Genomic DNA, 12,626 nt, shown 5'->3' with positions numbered 1-12,626 from the left:
TCCTTCCCTTTCCTCCTCCCCATCTTGGTGCCGGGGATGGGGGTAGGAAGAGGGGAGACCGAGTGCCCGCGGCGGCGGGACCGCGGCTCCCGAGGGAACCACGAAGCGGGATCCGCAAGCCCATGGTCCTGGCCGGCCGCAGCCAGACTCGCAGTCTGCAGCGATCCCAGGGTGCACCGCGGCCGCCAGGCCCGCCTCCGCCCCGCCCCCCGGCACAGGCCACGCCCCTCCCCTCCCCGCGGCGGGAGGCGGGGAGGCGGGGACGCGGCGGCGGCTTCTCCAGTCGCGTCTTTCTCTCTCACTGGGAGCCCGGCGGTGGCGGCACCTTTCGAGGCACAGACGCTGAGCCGCGAGCCCGCCGGCCACCGGAGAACGACGTCGGAACCTCCGGACGCACGGACAGCGGGCGGCCCGAGCGGCCTCGAGTTCCGCCATGAGCTGGGGCACGGAGCTGTGGGTGAGCAAGCGAACGCCGGGCGGCGGCGCGCTCGGACCCCGGCTCGGCGGGCGCGGGCCGTTGGCGGCGAGGGCGGCGGAGGGGTGTCCGGGCCTCGGCTCCCGCGGGCCGCCGCTTCTCTTTGTGTGCGAGGGTCGCGGGTGGCGGGTCCGCGCTCGCGCCTCGGGCTCCGCGGCGGGGCTGGGGCGGCGCCCGGACGGCGGACGCTTTTCCGACGCCTGGCTGGGCGCCGGCCGCTCCTCTCCCTTTGTATCTCCGCGCCTGGGGGCGGGGGAGGGGGCCATTGTCCCCACGGGGCGCTGTCCGCGGGCCGGAGGGCCACCGCGGCCTCGGGGAGGGACACGACCGGGCGGCGCCGCCCCGGCCCAGGTGCGCGGCTTTGTTCGCTGCCAGCCAGGCCCGGTCCGGCCCTGCCCGCGCCGCTTCCCGCCCGGGCCGTTGCCGGGTCGCCGCCCCCCTCCCCCGCCCCCCCCCCCGCGTTTCGGGCTGCGGTGACCCGGCGGGCTGTGGGCCGGGCGGTACCCCGCCCTCCTCCCCGGCCTCCGCACAATGCCGGCGCCCAGGTGCGCGGACCGAGGTGCGGGGCGGGCCAGGTGCGGCGGGGACCCGGCACGGGGCGCTGTCCCCGTCGTCGCCACGCCCCTCTCCGTCCCACCTGTGCATATTTGCCGTGCCTTTGTTTGCGAGGAGCCGGGGAAACCACGGCAGAGCCCGGGAGACTGAAGTTTGAGTGTGTGCGCTCGGTCAGGGTGGGAGTGGCCGCAGATCGCTAAATGCCAGGGCGAAATGGCCTCTCGTTTTCACGATGTGGACTCGAGAGCTCACGCTGCTGGACACCTACTTCGTCAGCCGTCCCGGGAATCCTTGTAACTGGACAAGTGCTTGCCTGTCTGCACACACCGCCCCAAGGGAAAACACGGCGGAGCGCGCCCTATCCACCTCCACCCCCGCCGGTTCCGCGCAGCCCGGCCTTCCACCCGCGGGGAGAGCTGGAAGGAATCAGTCATGGAACGTCCTGCTCTGCGTTGGTTAGGATCTCAGGCATTACTGGTCCCTCCGCTTTTATCTGTACATTCTGTGATTGATTATAGGGTCATCAGTGGACGGAAGGGGTGTAGTTTTATTTCCCATTTTTGTAATGATCAGGTACTTTTGTTTTTGGTGCGAAAGTGAACTAGAATGTAAGCATAGTACTTTTAAAAGGTACAGTGGAGGCATATTTTTTAGATGTATGTTTTCATTTAATTAAAAAAAAATTTTTTTTCTTTTTTTGGGCTGTTCTCGACTTCCAAACCAGGGCCTGTGCTTGCTAGACGATGCTCTACCGCTTGAGCTACGCCTCCTATCCTTAAGATTAAAAAAAATTCACTTTGTTTCACACTATAGAAGAAGCTTTAAGAAAACTAAAATAGTCTAGGGAAGACTAAAATGTAACTTTTAAACTTTTTTAAAGAATTAAATATTAATGCATTCAGAAACAATTTCAGCCCTCAGTGTCTCTAGTGATTTAGTTATCCACTTTGACCATTTAAATAGTTTCTCAGCAATCTGAAAAGATAAACTGTAGGAGAGATGAAAATTTCTGTTCTAATTAAAAATTGTTTTATATCCTTTGGAAATTCTGAAAAAAAGATTTTTAATTTTTCTCTTAAAATTTTTTTTGGAGGCGGGGCTCAATGGCTCACGCCTGTAACCCAAGCTACTCAAGAGGCAGAGATCAGGAGGATTTCAGTTTGAAGCCAACCCTGGCAAATAGTTCATGAGACCCTATCTCAAAAACCCCTTCACAAAAAAGGGCTGGTAGAGTGGCTTAAGGTTGTAGGCCCTGAGTACAGTTAGAAAAAAAAAAAAATTGACGGTCATGGGGGATAGAATTCAGACCCTCGTGCACACTAGGTAAGCAGTCTAACACCGAGCTACAGCTCTAGCCCTTTCTCTTAAATTTTAGTAAGTCACATTTTAAAGTTCTTAGTAGTTTGAAGGCTTGAAGGAAACATTTATTAGATACTAAATATGTACAGCCCGCTAATAACTCGATATCTCACCCTTAGATAAGTAGAACTTAGGCTGTTGTTGGGAGTGGAATAAGCTTTGTGAAGGTTTGGCTAGATGTTCTGTTTTCACTGTTCTCAGTTTTGAATAAGGATGTTGTGCTTCCAAAGAAGTAATGTAATATGAACACCTATACTGTCTCTTAGCATTGAGAAATTGGAGGCTGGGAACATTCTCATCAAATTTTAAATTTAGAAATTAGTTTTCATATTATTTCATGTTTAGGGTCACATTACTGTCCCAAAAGTAATTAAACTGAAAATATGTGGGTACAAAAAAGCAGTTAAATACTCCTCTTGTAACAGTCAGTGGAATTTTGTTGCTATTTTACTGCTTCTTAAAGTCTCACATTAAATTTGAGAATTAAGGGATTCCACAGAACTGCTGTTCTCCTGGCATTGGGTGGCAGAATCAACAGTAATCTGCCAAGTGGGTTGTGTCAGACTTTTGTGTGTAGTGTGTGAGGGGGTAGGAATTAACTGACAATTTGCTGTGCTTTGAAGGACTTCCAGTGTTCCAAATGAGCATTTAAGTTAGGTAGTGAATATATCCAGTTCTAGAATCACAATTCTGCATTCTGTTGATCTGGAGAACACCAAAGAGATGACAGTATCTTCATTTTTTCAGGACACATAGTGGTCATATGGTAACGTCTTAGGTATTGTTATTGTGCTATTTCTTTATTATTGTAGAACCATTGCATCAGAAAGAAAGCTAAATGTGAATTAATGATTTCACAGGCACAGATTTTGTAATTATTAGCTCTTTTTTTGTACAAATAAATTGGAGAAGACCTGAGTTTAGTCAATGAGTTTTACTTATGAGAAGAAAACTTTAATTTTTTGAGAAGTCAGTTGAAATTCAACAGAGAAAAAAATGTATGTGTGTGTGGGTGTGTGTATACATGTTAAAAAATTATGGCTGGGAACCTCGCATTCAAGTGGTTTATGAAAAATTTTGTTGTTCACGGGTAATTTGGTCAGTAGTCTAGGAGTTAGGAGATAACTCCTAATATCACATATAATGTAGAGGGGCAAATAAACCTTTTTTATGCCTTAAGTGCCCTGGTCTATGCAATTGGCCCTTTGTTTTAATAGTGTGTAATTTAAAGGTTGATATTTTCATCGTATTATTAGCTAAGCAAAGCTTATGATAATTTTTTGTAAACAAATGAAAAATGTGGGTTTGTTGATAGATGAGGTAGATCCTTTCTGCCTCACCCTCAGTCTTAACCCTTTAATGTTCTTATCTTTGTTTTTAAAGCACTTTATATAATATTTCTTTCTTTGAGACAGGATCTCACTGTGTAGTCCAGGCTGGTCTCAAAATCATGATCTTTCTGCCTCAGCCACCCAAATGCTGGGAATACAAGCATGAGACACCATGCCTGGCTTAACATTCCCCGCCTTACTGGGTTTGAACTTGGCCTTGTGCTTGCTAGGCAGGCACTCTCACTTGAACCACTTTACTAGCCCTTTTTTGTATTGAATATTTTTGAGACAGGGTCTCACTATTTGCCCTGGCTGTCTTCTGGAACAAAAGAATTGAGTTCCATTGTAGAGTACTAGTTAGATCATATCTAATGTTAACTTCAGTTTTGTTTAACCTTTTTTAGAGGGTACTTGCCTACAGGAGGTAGACAAAGAAAGTTGCTTAATGTGAACAGTGTCACTTTTTCAAAGGCTGTGAAACTGTAAAAATTTCGTTTTGTTTAAAAAATAAAGCAGTTATTACATGTCTGTTGTACTAGAAGCACTGTGTTATATATGGTGAAAATTGCTAAGGCAATTTTCCTGACCTTAGGAGATGAGTCCTTTTGAGGTGGTCCAGGTCAAGTATCACTTATCTAAATGCTTAACATCCAGTACAGATTTCCAATCTTTTCAGATTGTGGAATACTCAAATATACATAATGAATGTCTTTAGGATGGGACTCGATATACAGAAAAGTCATTTATGCTTTGATACTGCTATATACACAGCCTGAAGACAGTTTTAAACAACATGGTAGCGCACCTGTGTTTTGACTGTGACTTATCAATGAAGACTTTCCTGGGTGCCATCACATTGGCCGAGTTTCAGATGTTGAGATTAGAGATTGTCACCCTGCACTTTTCTATCTCTACAACAGTGTGGAGTGCCCTCTGTTAACTACATGATGTGAATGTGGCCTCTCTCTCAATGCTGCATGGTTTTTTTTTTTTTTTTTTCGTGTATTGGACATTGAACTGCTACCAGTTGAACCATGCATTCACTCACCCCCACACCCACCTTTTTTTTTTTTTTTTTTTTTTTGGCTGTACTGGAGGTTGAACTCTGCCTTGTGCTTCCAAGGGCAGGTGCTCTACCACTTGAGCAATGCCACCAACCCTTTTTGCTTTAGTTATTTTGGAATGGGGTCTTGTCTTGCCCAGACCAGCCTGGACTGCAGTCCTCCTGTTTACACTTCCTGCATAGTTGGGATGACAGGTGCAGGACACCATGCCCATCTGTTGCTTGAGTTGGGGTCTCACTAACTTTTTGCCTAGGCTGACCTTGAACCACCATCCTTTTGGTCTTAGCCTCCCAAGAAGCTAGGATTACAGCCTTATGCCACCATGCCCAGCTTGTTCAGTGAGATGAGGGCTCGATAACTTTTCGCACTGGTTGGCCTTGAGCTTTTATCTTCTCCATGTCTGCCTCCAAAATAGCTGGGATTACAGGCATGTGCCTGGTTTACTAGAGTTACCTCTAGTTATGGTGTAAGTATTTATATCCTGCATTCCCCCTATTGGTAAAATTGTCCTGTTCAACCTTGTATTACAGATGTTATTGTTAATGAAAGAGGGTGAGAGTTGCCAAGTTACTTGCTCAGGTAATGATTCCAACTTGACTAAAATAAAGTGGAAGCTGGAAAGCTGCCCTTAGCCAGTATCTCCTTCGTGTTGCTACTTCCTACGTTACTTATGTCCATTCCCTTCCCTGCCTTTTTCTTAAAATACCTTCTCTTCTCCTTCCATTAATGTATAAAATGTGCATTTAATTGGATAATTAAAAAAAACCAAAGCCCAAAACCTATTCCTCCTGCTTTTTCCTATCTATCAGCCCTTGTTTGTAGACAGAAAATATAGCAAGAGAATAGTAATGTTTTTCTAATTGTTGAGTATATTCTGTATCAATACATAGTGTCTTATTTAATAATCTTTACTCTTTAAGCATTTCCAGCTAATACCAAAAAAAATAATAATTTTGTCTAGGAAACATAATTGTACCTGTAGCCTATTAACTGAGTACAAGATTACATAAAAATTCTGTTTTGTAGGGTGTAAAACTGTTCTATATTTTAATTCAAGCCTTGTTTGTCTAACATATCAAAAGATGTAAAAAGACTGATGCTTGGTCATTCAACAAATCTGTGTTTGATGTGCATTATGGCCTATGCCCCGAGCACTGGGCTTTGTGGGGCATATGCTGAAAGAATCAATTAGATAGCTCAGGTAGGGGTATGCAAGACTTCAGAAGTAGCCTTAAAATAGTAGAAAGCAGCAAATAACATTTAGAACTGTAAAGATGACTCCTACCCCATTTGTCACAGGAAGGCTTTAGGAAGGCTGTGTCTTGGAGTAAGGAGGCTGATGCATTCAGGAGTTCCCGAGAAGTTCCTAGAGGGCAGAGATCACGGCATTCATTGCTTATTCGTTGTCTGATTCACTGCTGTGTCGGCAGCTGTCAGCATGCTGCCTGGCATAGAGCCTGACACTGGTAAGATTGCTAAGTTTGCTGGGCAGATCTGACTATGGTGATTAGATTTGACTTGATTTTGAGCATAGGAAAATTTTGAAAGAAGTGGTGAAGGGTAGTTTGGAACCAGGGAAATCAGGGCTCATTGTGGCTGGAGGCTTGATTCAGGAACTTGGGCGTGTGTGTGTGTGTGTAATTATTCATTAACGTATAATTAACCCAGTTTTTGAACCATTTAGAAGTCCATAGAAGAAAATTTTAGTTTGTGTTAGTAGAAGGAATTACTTACCTCTTCCTTCTGAATCCTTTGATGGAAGAAGGAGGAATCCTTATGTGTTTTAGAAGATGAAAGTTGTGTTGATTTTGTCACTCCTGCATGAATATTTGAAGGATGTTGGTTCCTCCAATATGCTAATGCTACTGGTGCTGAAATCAGTTGTGTTTTTACATATATTATTACTGTAATTTTAGATTATTACTGCAATCTGTTTATACCGTTTTTCCTGCCCCCATCTCCCTTGTCTGTGACTTAGTATTTTTACTTGTATGTCAGTTTAGTTACCAAAAGCTTTTTCTGGAGGTGAGGGTGTTCATTGGGAAAATGCAGTAAATTTTAATTCTACCACTTCTGGTCTAATTACTACTTTTGTGAGCTGATTTATGCACTGAGTTTTCTATATAACAAACTTACTCTAGAGTATATAAGACATTACATTTAACACAATGAATGCCTTAATGCTGCAAACTGTGCTTTGAAAATAGTCTATTGGGGCTACAGATAATTTTAGTATTGTCATCCATGCTTTTCAGCATTTTCCTTTTTTTCTTAAAACAAGTTGTGGTAACATCTGTGATTGCTTTTGCAGAATTTTCATTGAGTGGTTCTTTGAAACCTCTTTGCACAGCACAAGGGAATGCTGTCAGGATTGTAAGATGATATCTGATTGCTTTATTAATGCATTGAGAATTTGTATGGAGCCAAAGAGAAAGAAATGAGAAAGTTTTTATCATGAAATATCCCTGTCGAATCCAAATTAGTTGTTAATATTTGGAGTTTAGGGTCATTTTTTCTTTTTAAGTTCTTGATAGAGGACTAATCAGCAGTCTTTTAAAATACCTCGAGTGGACTGAGGATGTGGCTCAGTGATAGAGCATTTACCTAGCATGCACAAGGCCCTGGACTTGATCCCCAAGCACCACCAAAACAAAATGAAACAAAACAAAAATCACCTGATTTTTGAATGTGAAATAACATTGTATACTTGTTTTTTTTTTGAAAACCATGGATTAAAAGTTTTTGAAAAAAGATTTTGCTTGTACAGAACACGTACAGATTTTTTTTTCCTAGTCATTTGTTCCCTACGCAATACAGTATAACAGCTATTTATTCTTCTCGGTATTACTGAGATTTCAGGTGTGCAGGATGTGTGCAGGAGAACTGTGCAGGTAATAACAGATATATCTCATGTAAGGAACTGAGCATCCGCAGATTTTCATACCTGTGAGGGTCCTGGAATCAACCCTGAATGGGTTCTGTATGAATTCCGGGGGACGACCACACCTTTCACATCTGTTTTAACCTTAGAAGTCCTTTTCCTAACTTGCAAATATAACTAGTTGTGCCTTTTCATACGAAAATTTTCTTTAATTTGTTTAGCTCTGGGGACTGCTATTTCTTTGATTATTTCAGTGCAATTGATTAATGGTAACATATTTTAAGGCCTTTTGGATTTCAAAATGGTGACAATGAGCACCTAGTCATTTGTTGCTTTGACTCTTGACAGATGGTCATATGTAAGAAAGTCAATATAAACTGTTCAGTCAATGAATTGGGAAATGAAAGATTGGTTTTCAGAGAACACAAATGTGGAAGTAATTCTGAGAAATTTCTGATAAATGTGAGTGCTGGTTGACATGTGTCCAGCATAAGTTATACAAATTGAAATCACTGAAGAGAACAGCTATTGAGTAAAATTGCTTTTAAGTGACAAAAACTGATGCTTCTGAATCAACGTTCTGGACTGACACAGATGAAAAGCTGCTAATATTCTTTGCTATGTGTAGGTAGTATTTGTTAACTTTTTCATGTTATAATTTCCTTATTTCACCTTCCTTTTGAAAGTTTCATTAGGTATAACATAAAGTGTACACATCTAGTATGTATAGCTTGAGGATTTTAAAGATGAATATACTCATGTAACTTCCAACAAGGTGAAGGCACAGAGCCCTCTGTCTGCCCTCCCCATTACCTTTCCATTCTGACTCACATCACCACTTCATGAATGCTATCATGTGCATCTTCATCTAACATGGTGTCTGTGAGGTCATCCCTCTTGGGCTAGCTGTATATACAAATAATCTGGGATCATCCTAAACCAAGTTTAAGGCTTTGAAATTTCCTGATTTGGTTGTTGAATTTTGACGTCTATTCTGTGTCTCTTGCTCTCTTCCAAAAACAAACAAAAACAAAGATCTGATATTTTGGGATTGGCAGACATTCTGGGCAGAGTAGCTTGTGTGCTTTTATACCTTTTTTCAATGTTCATTTTTATTTCACTTAGGACCTTGTAATTCCTCATTGGCTTGCTTTGATGGTTTACATTTTTTTGAAATACATTTTATCTAGAACTTAATCCACTTTTAGTTCAGTGGAATTTTCATACTTGATCTAAATAATCTAGCCTGCTTTTCCTGGAAATAGGAAGTTCTTATGTTGATTTTTAAAGTTTTACTGTTTTTAGTATCTAAATTGATTTTGTTTTTGTTTTCTTAATGTACTTTTTGTGTGTGTGTGTGTGTGTGTGTGTTACTGGGATTGAACCCAGGGCCTTGAGAGTGCTCTACGGGACTTGAGAGCACTCTACCACTGAGCTATGCTTTTAACCCTTTGTTTTGTTGTTGAGACAGGGTTTCCCTAGTACTTTTGCCTGGACTGGCCTCATACTTCCATTCTCCTGCCTCTGTCTCTTGAGTAGCTGGAATTACAAGTGTGTACCACCTTGTCTGGCTTAAAAAGACTTTATAAACGTGTGAGTCTCGTCAGTGGAGCCAACAGTAGATGTGCATTACCAGAACAGCTAGTGACAGTGCCGAAGCTGTTATTTCGTAGGTCTCAAGGGCTTCTTAATGTATATTGCCTGACATCACTTTTGAATTTGGAAACAGCAGTCTAGTAAGATATGAAAAATGGATTAGGAATGGCTAGAAGGGAAATACCAGTTAAACGGCTACTGCAGTGTTCCAAAAAAGATAATTGTATCTTGGGAGTAAAGTGATGGCAAGGGAGATTCAGAGAAGTAGATGACTTATTATTATACCAGGTGAGTGTATCCTGCATGAATAAATGAAAAATAAGTGAATGGTGACTTGATAAATATGGTTGTATGCTGTCTCCCTCAGGACATAGTATTTATAAGGAACCACTTCTGTTAGAATAAAAACCTTGAGGCAAATGTACGCCTGTTTAGATTTATTTGTATTGCTGTCAACCAAGGTTTTTGTCTTAAGTACATGGTAGAAAAAGATGTTAATCTATAAAATGATAGGTTCTGTATGTTCATTCTGCAAACTTCTTGGTGCATTTGATGTTGTAAAACTCTTCTGGTTCTCAGTAGACTTTTCGATCTATAAGAATAAATTATGACTCAAAGCTGTTGCTGCTTCCTGGACACTAGATAGAAGAATGCTCAAAAGTGAGTGAATGAAAAGGAAGAGATCACTCACTCTAAAATTTAGAATCATGCTCTTCCTTAGCAATAAAGGCAGATGTGCAGAGAAAAGGTACTTTGGTTTAATTTGAAAAGAATCTGTATTTCTGTTTCAGACCTCCTACTATCACCACATTCTGTACTAAGACATTTTTGGCTAAAATGTTTTTATCCTAGAAAGCTAAAAGATGTAATAAGATATTAATAACTCTTTCTTAGTGTTCTACCTTTTTTGTTTCTTTAATCAATTTTAATCCTTTCTTTAATTCTAAGTACCATTGATAGGTATAGACCAACTAACTGTTGTTGAAAATAAACTTTTTTTGAACGAGCTGGAGCATACAAATTCACTTTGGTTGTAGAATGAGCAAACAGTGAATTAAGAATTGATCAGTTTGGGATAAGTAGACCATAAAACAGAATCTCAAGTAGCAGGAGGTTTCCCCTTCCCTATTTCACCATGTGAGTAGTTGAAGTGAGGGTGAGCAAAGGTGTCCTCACAGGGTTGGAAGCTGCAGTGGTCTGGATCAGCATATGAGAACCAGAGTCTTGAAGGTGGGACAAGTATGGCTGGAGTGGTAAACTAGAGCCTGAGTAGAGAACAGACAGCCTCACACAGGAGCATGATGGGCTTAGTGTGGGATGTCAGACCATGGGGTGGGATGAGAGTGACCAGTGGAGGGTGAGGAGAGTAGAAGCTGAAACCCTTGCAATATACTGGAGCCGTGGGGATGAGGAGGACATCCAGCCTCAGGGTACTGGAACCCAAGTGGATGTGGGAACACAGTGGATCAGCCTGATGGAGAGGGCCAAAGTAGAGACAACAGTGGCATTCTAACAAGCGGTGTGAAGCCTGGCTACGGGGAGGAGAGTACCTAAGGGGGAGTATCAGTAGTAGCAACTGGGCCTTGTTTAAATGAGTAATTATGTTAAGGATTAAGGGAGCCAGGATTTTCACTGTTGGAGAAAGGGATTATGAACATTGAAGTGTAGTGTTAGATTGGAATTGGAGATGTGTAAATTCATAAATAGAGCTACGGAAATAAAGAGATAAATGTGTGTATGTTGTCTTTAACTATAGATCTATTCATTGAGAAGACATTGTAACTGAGATATCCTGAATAGTAGTGATATACCTAGTGTTAAATACCCCTAGTCAGTAAAAGAAACCAGGGTTCTTAGGAGAAACAGCTGATTCCAGGCTAGTGCAGAGATGAACCTAAAATACAGTCTTGTTCCAGAAAGTAACAAAGTGCTCAAAGAGTGACAAAGATGTAAAAAACTGACAGCAGCTTAAAAGGTCTCTGGTGACCAAAAGTGGAACAATTTTAGCATAAAAATAAAGAATAGTTGTGGATTGTAACCCATGCAATATAATAGGAGCCCATGAATCCATACTGATATAAACAAACACATAAATAAATGGAAAGTTTAATGAAGAAAAAGACTTTATAGTCTTAAAGTTAATCACAAAATGAAAAGTTACTTTACATTGGAGAGACCTGGTGGTTAACACCTTATGGAAGTATCAGACAAACTAAACTTGATGGCCATTTTACAAAATAACTGGCTGATAACCTTTAAAAGTGTGAAGGCCATGGAAGACAAGGAAAGACAGAATTGTTTGAAATTGAAGACTAGAGAAACATGAAACAATTGTGTAACATCATAGACGTAGGTCTTTTTGCTGTAAAGGACATTATGAGGCCAACTGAAAAAGCTCAAATGGGTGTGAGATTTAGGTGGTAGAATTGTGTCAATGCTGGTGTCCTGATTTTGGTAGTTATATATTTATTATGTAGGAGAAAGTCATTTGTAGAAATTATACACTAAAACATTTTGGGGTGAGAATCAAAAAAGCAAATGCAAGGTAGAGAAGTGGGGCAAGTGCAGAAAGATGACTCACTGGAGAATCGGCAGAGAACAGGGAAAATTGGGGCATGGGGAAGAGAGGGTTTTCATTTAATTAATTAATTAGCATATTATACTTGTACTGGGGGTACGTTGTGACAGTTACAAAAGTGTTTATAGTGCATCTTGTTAGATTCACCCTCTCCATCTTTCTCCTTTATCTCCCCTCCCTCCTTTCTTAGAACAGGGAAAGGAGATTTTAACATGGAAGAGGTTACAGATTTATGTATGCATGAGAAAAATCTAGAGAGAAGGAAAGATGATGATGAGAGGGTGCAATTTCTGAAGCAGTGTACTAGAGGGAGAAAAAGGTGGGAGAACCAGTGCACGAGGGACTTTATCATTATTATTTGTTTAGTGTATGTTAATTGTACAAAGGTGTTTTATTGTGATATTTCCACACATGCATGTAATGTGCTTTGATCATATTCACCCCCCTATTATGCTCATCCCCCTTTCCCCCCCAAAAGTACTGATCTTCAGAGCAGAGATGAATGGTGTTGAAGAGTACACAGAGTTAGGTTGACATTTTGATAATGGAAAGATGAGCATGTCAGTCATCTTTCCATGGTGTAAGAAGTAAGTACCTGAGATGAATGAGATGGAGGGAAAAGTTGGTTTTGACTCACGCTTTCAGAGGCTTCAGTCTGTGGCTGGTTGTCCTGTTTCCTTTGGGCCTTTGGGGAGGCAATATGTCATGGTGGGAACTGCATAGCATGTTGCTTACCTCACTGTGGCCAGGAAGCAAAAAGAGCAAAAGAGAAGGGACTGCTGCGATC

General features: G+C 41.9%; 1 protein-coding gene across 4 annotated transcripts in view; it reads left to right on the top strand.

Annotated features, from left to right (window-relative positions):
* The first annotated feature begins 242 nt into the window (after positions 1-242).
* Positions 243-12,626, top strand: part of Fnbp1l (formin binding protein 1 like) — a 95,537-nt gene continuing 83,153 nt past the window's right edge. For 3 of the 4 annotated variants that reach the window (XM_074050961.1, XM_074050959.1, XM_020171840.2), the window contains exon 1: positions 243-457. Coding sequence is in view for 3 of the 4 variants with exons in the window: in XM_074050959.1 (XP_073907060.1) it covers positions 434-457 (24 nt within the window). In the remaining variant the exon portion in view is untranslated. The remainder of the gene's footprint in view (positions 458-12,626) is intronic. The other variant, XM_074050960.1, reaches the window with a different exon arrangement.

Source organism: Castor canadensis, chromosome 12, assembly GCF_047511655.1.
Source record: "Castor canadensis chromosome 12, mCasCan1.hap1v2, whole genome shotgun sequence".
NCBI lineage: Eukaryota > Metazoa > Chordata > Mammalia > Rodentia > Castoridae > Castor > Castor canadensis.
The sequence above is the reverse complement of the archived record's forward strand: the minus strand, read 5'-3'. Positions and strand labels throughout refer to the sequence as shown.